The following is a 5,863-nucleotide window of genomic DNA, read 5'->3' on the forward strand; positions in this document are numbered from 1 at the left end:
AAAAACATTGCTTTAAACTTGTTATGAGTTACTAACTATATCAAATATAAAAGAACATAAATTTAATAAGTATTCCTTCTTTCCTCAGGAATATATAATTTATTATTGTGGTTATTTGCCTTAATAATGTTTGAGATAAAAATTGATTTTTTTTCTTCATAGAGTCAGGCATCATGCATCGAGCACGATAACCGCTCCATTACATGCAAATACATTTACATGTGATGATCAAATGGCAAAAAATATATATACATGCAGTTATAGAAATATCTTGTTATAAAATTTAAAGAAAATATAAAATATAAAATACATCGAAAATCGACTAAACATGAACAACACTTTTCCACACGTCTCGACATTTAGTTATCGATTACTTTTGCCTGCCGTCTTCAGTCGCGGGAAATTTGTCATCTGTTTATGAAGAACTTCACAGATTTATAACTAATTTACAATATTATTAATAACTGAATTATAGCTGACATTTTTTTAACCCAAGGTGTAATTAAGCTTAGGTAGGACAGCATTTTCAGATAGGTATATGTTTGTTTATCTTACACTAAGCGTGTTTAAACGTGTAGTTAGCACTTAGCTAGTAAAAGTTTACCTCAGAACTGGTCACGTGCCGATTAGCTTCGTGTGCCCTCTGTAGTGCACTACACCTTTACTGACCACAATGTCACAGGAAAGTCTAACGAGCCAAGATAAAGAAGAAGTGAGTGCTTTAAACTTTGTCTTTTTACAAGTTAATAAGATATTTTCCCCCTGAAGATTCTGACAGTTAGTGGCGAGTCGTGTGCGAATGAGTCGGTTCTTTGAATCGGTTAATTATGAAACATCATCAGACATAATTATGCAAACATATACTGTATCAGAATGGTGTAGAAATAAGCAAAATTATTGTTGTTCTGAGCTGTTTACATGCCCTCCTGAATGACTGTGTTATAATCTGTAATTAAAGTAAATGACCTGGTCAGTGTATTATATATACGTGTATTATATATACGTGTATTATATATATATACGTGTATTATATATACGTGTATTATATATACGTGTTAACTCATCTTTAGATTTACACCACGTTTAGATTTATTATTTCTGCTTTCTTACAGCTGAAGAGGCGACTGGAGCTGCTGCAGAAAGAGTATGACAGAACGGCCCAGAGATTACAGGCATGTGTGTGTGTGTGTGTGTGTGTGTGTGTATGAGTGTATACGACAGTGTATATGAGTGTGTATGACTGAGTATAACCGTGTATATGAGAGAGTGTTAGAGTGTATATGAGAGTGTATGAGTGTGTGTATGAGAATGTATGAGTATACGAGAGTGTATATGAGTGTATAAGTATATATGAGAAAGTATATGAGAGTGTATATGAGTGTATAAGTATATATGAGAAAGTATATGAGAGTGTATATGAGTATATGAGTGTGTATGACAGAGTGTATATGAGAGTGTGTAAGTATATATAATTGTGTATATGGGGGTGTATGAGTACATATGAGAGTGTATGAGTGTATTTGAGGGTGTGTTTATGGTGTAGGAGAGTGTGTGTATATGGTGTATTAGAGTGTGTGTATATGGTGTATTAGAGTGTGTGTATATGGTGTATTAGAGTGTGTGTGTGTATGGTGTATTAGAGTGTGTATGGTGTATGAGAGTGTGTGTGTATGGTGTATGAGAGTGTGTGTATATGGTGTATTAGCGTGTGTGTATGGTGTATGAGAGTGTGTGTGTATGGTGTATGAGAGTGTGTATATGGTGTATTAGCGTGTGTGTATGGTGTATTAGAGTGTGTGTATGGTGTATTAGAGTGTGTGTATGGTGTATTAGAGTGTGTGTATGGTGTATTAGAGTGTGTGTGTATATGGTGTATTAGTGTGTGTGTATGGTGTATTAGAGTGTGTATATGGTGTATTAGTGTGTGTGTATGGTGTATTAGAGTGTGTGTATGGTGTATTAGAGTGTGTGTATGGTGTATTAGAGTGTGTGTATGGTGTATTAGAGTGTGTATATGGTGTATTAGAGTGTGTGTATGGTGTATTAGAGTGTGTGTATGGTGTATTAGAGTGTGTGTGTATGGTGTATTAGTGTGTGTGTATGGTGTATTAGAGTGTGTGTATGGTGTATTAGAGTGTGTGTGTATATGGTGTATTAGTGTGTGTGTATGGTGTATTAGAGTGTGTGTATGGTGTATTAGAGTGTGTATATGGTGTATTAGAGTGTGTGTATGGTGTATTAGAGTGTGTGTATGGTGTATTAGAGTGTGTGTATGGTGTATTAGAGTGTGTGTATGGTGTATTAGAGTGTGTGTATGGTGTATTAGAGTGTGTGTGTGTATGGTGTATTAGTGTGTGTATGGTGTATTAGTGTGTGTGTATGGTGTATTAGAGTGTGTGTGTATGGTGTATTAGTGTGTGTGTATGGTGTATTAGAGTGTGTGTATGGTGTATTAGAGTGTGTGTGTATATGGTGTATTAGTGTGTGTGTATGGTGTATTAGAGTGTGTGTATGGTGTATTAGAGTGTGTATATGGTGTATTAGAGTGTGTGTATGGTGTATGAGAGTGTGTGTATGGTGTATGAGAGTGTGTGTATGGTGTATTAGAGTGTGTGTATGGTGTATTAGAGTGTGTGTATGGTGTATTAGAGTGTGTGTATGGTGTATTAGTGTGTGTGTGTATGGTGTATTAGTGTGTGTATGGTGTATTAGTGTGTGTGTATGGTGTATTAGAGTGTGTGTGTGTATGGTGTATTAGTGTGTGTATGGTGTATTAGTGTGTGTGTATGGTGTATGAGAGTGTGTGTATGGTGTATTAGAGTGTGTGTATGGTGTATTAGAGTGTGTGTATGGTGTATTAGAGTGTGTGTATGGTGTATTAGAGTGTGTGTATGGTGTATTAGAGTGTGTGTGTGTATGGTGTATTAGTGTGTGTATGGTGTATTAGTGTGTGTGTGTATGATAGCCTGTGTTAGTGGCCTTTTGCTGTGGAATGATTTTCACACACAATGTAGGACTGATCCCAGCTCCAGTGTGATCCTGGCCATGATGAAGTGTTTACTGAAGTTGTACATATGTGTAATTCTGTGTGTGTGTGTTTAGCGTGCTGAGCGGAGGGAGGCGGTACATAAGCATGTCCAGAGCAGAATCTCAGAGCAGAAGCGACTGCTGCACATCAACGCCTCAGTCATATTGGAACAAAGCTCTTCTTCCTCCCTGGAGCAGCTTTCTAACTGCAGTGTTCCTTCAGACACCAGTAAGTGTCCTCATAAATATTCATTCATTCATTCATTCATCTTCTACCGCTTATCTGAACTACCTCGGGTCACGGGGAGCCTGTGCCTATCTCAGGCGTCATCGGGCATCAAGGCAGGATACACCCTGGACGGAGTGCCAACCCATCACAGGGCACACACACACACACACTCTCATTCACTCACACAATCACACACTACGGACAATTTTCCAGAGATGCCAATCAACCTACCATGCGTGTCTTTGGACTGGGGGAGGAAACCGGAGTACCCGGAGGAAACCCCCGAGGCACGGGGAGAACATGCAAACTCCACACACACAAGGAGGAGGCGGGAATCGAACCCCCAACCCTGGAGGTGTGAGGCGAACGTGATAACCACTAAGCCACCGTGACCCCCCTCATAAATATTAATAAAAAAAAACTCTCCATATTTCAGCACTACTTTCTGTATACTTTATTTATGAAGTTAAGAATAAAGTTTGTTTATCAGATATTACACACATCAGGTGAACTTACTGTTTGTTGTTTTAACATGCAGTTTATATTTTACTAATATTTTAATTTTACAAACATGAACTGTCTCATATCTGTGTTATTAAAATTGGCTTGTTTAAATAATTAAATGAATTGTGACACTTTCTGCTCTTATGTGTTTCCATAGATTATTTTTAAATGAATGGTGCATATTTTATAATGACAAAGGTGATGATGATGATGATGATGATGATGATCGCTGCATGTGTATGTGTTTTGTTTCCCCTCAGCTAAAGTTCGTTTCCATTTACCTGGCGTCTCTCCGTTTTCCACCCAGACGTGTAAACGAAGCCCATCTCGGTCTCACCGTCTCCGCTCCAAGCGCAGCCTTCTGCGTCTGCAGATCAGGGAGAGAGAGTCTGATACTGAAGAGCGTCAAGAGAAGACAAGGGAGGGAACGGAGGAGATGTGGCAGGAAGAGCAAAGAGAGATGGAGCGTGAGCATGAGTGGATCCTCGAGGAGAAGGACATGGAGAGAGGACAGACCGAAGAGGACAGAAGTCAGAAGGACGAGTATAGCGAGCAGACAGAAATGTTGAAGGACGCATTGGAAAAAGATGTAGAAAATCTGACACCAGAAAATGAACAGTCAGTAACAGAGAGTTTTTCTGTCAATCAGTCACCTCTAACGAAGCTGTTAGAAACTCACAACCCTCCTGCTGATCAGTCGGCTGTAAGAAACTCCCCATCAACCTCCAGTGATCATTCCATCCCATCTAATGAAACATCTAGTCAGTCCTGCTCCAATTACAATGCAGAGAAAAGTCCAGAAAGCTCAGATTTCTTAACATCCTGCACCTTAATTGAAGGTTTGCCATTTCCCGTTGAGTATTACATTCGTACCACCAGGAGAATGGCGTCGGCTCACAGCTCTGTGGATCTGAATGCTGTGATCCAGAGTCAGCTTTCAAACAGGCGGGGCAGACGAAGGGCAAGCAGAGGTCGTGTTCCCTCACAGACTTTGTCCGATAAACCTGAAAAAAGTGGCAGTAGAAGACGTGGTCAAAGAGGACGGCGAGGACGCAGGAGAGACCGTGAGTCTGATTTCTCTGGTCAGTCCGAATCTCCCGTCATATCCCAGTTTTCCCTTCCGCAGGAAGAGTCTGAGCCAACTCCATCACCCAAACCCAACTCAGACCTTGTTAAGGAGTCTCAGCTTCACCTCGACTGTGAGCTCTCCACAGATCCACAAGTCTATCCAATTTTCAGGAAGAGGTGCAGACGGACCGGTGTGTCTCGTTCTCAAATGTCTGCAAGCTTTGGTAACTTCTTTAAGGCTTTTATCCACCCATCCATCCATCCATCCATCCATATAAGTGAGTGTGTGTATGTGGATGGATGGATGGATGGATAAAGGTGGACGATATGAAGACATTAATACGATACATTTGTTCCCATTGGGAAATAAATTGTGTGTGTGTTACTAACACGTGTAACTTTATTTCCAGGTTCGTCTCAACTCCTGACTTCATTAACGTCTCTCACTCAGGCTCTGAGAACAAAAGATTTCCAAAACCTCAGCGGTCTGCTAACGATATTTGACGTGCAGGACTTTCACCTACCTGACGATGAGTTTGGCCAGCTGAAACTGGAGCGACTTTGCTCATCCTCGCTCACGTACGGCACATGGTTCAGAAGGACCGGGAGTACGAACAATCCTCAAGGTGGACAGGTAGAAAATAAGAATGTTGTTTTGGACTCATTACCACATGGTGCTTCGTTAGAAAGTCGTCTTCCTTTGATGTTTACTGCACAGTCACACGTGGAGGTGGAGAACACCAGCCAGTCAGTAAGTGAGATTACAAGCCAAACTCTGGATGAGATGCAAGAACCTGTAGGTCTTTTACACAGAACTGTCACAAACCAAACAGAAATACAGCAGAACAGAGAAGCTGAAAAACACACGGAGCAAATCACGTCAAACGATCCTCTCACACACTCTGCTAGCAGGAGTTTAATGCTAAACCTTAGCATGTCCTTGACCTCACTGACCCAGAGTGATCACAATACTTCTCTCATCTCTCTGGGAGTGACCCCTAACCTGTTAACTGTATCTCCTTCCTCACAGCTCAC

General features: G+C 40.6%; 1 protein-coding gene across 2 annotated transcripts in view; it reads left to right on the forward strand.

The window, feature by feature from the left end:
• The first annotated feature begins 405 nt into the window (after positions 1-405).
• palb2 (partner and localizer of BRCA2) overlaps positions 406-5,863 on the forward strand; it is an 11,066-nt gene continuing 5,608 nt past the window's right edge. The window contains exons 1-5 of one of the 2 annotated variants that reach the window (XM_060860011.1): positions 406-712; positions 1,113-1,172; positions 3,103-3,256; positions 4,068-5,052; positions 5,239-5,863. The exon at positions 5,239-5,863 is cut by the window's right edge and continues 607 nt beyond it. In XM_060860011.1, coding sequence (XP_060715994.1) covers positions 1,147-1,172; positions 3,103-3,256; positions 4,068-5,052; positions 5,239-5,863 — 1,790 coding nt within the window. In that variant the 5' untranslated portion in view covers positions 406-712; positions 1,113-1,146. Of the gene's footprint in view, positions 713-1,112; positions 1,173-3,102; positions 3,257-4,020; positions 5,053-5,238 lie in introns of both variants that reach the window. The other variant, XM_060860010.1, reaches the window with a different exon arrangement.

Source organism: Tachysurus vachellii, chromosome 24 (genome assembly GCF_030014155.1).
Source record: "Tachysurus vachellii isolate PV-2020 chromosome 24, HZAU_Pvac_v1, whole genome shotgun sequence".
NCBI classification, from domain to species: Eukaryota; Metazoa; Chordata; class Actinopteri; order Siluriformes; family Bagridae; genus Tachysurus; species Tachysurus vachellii.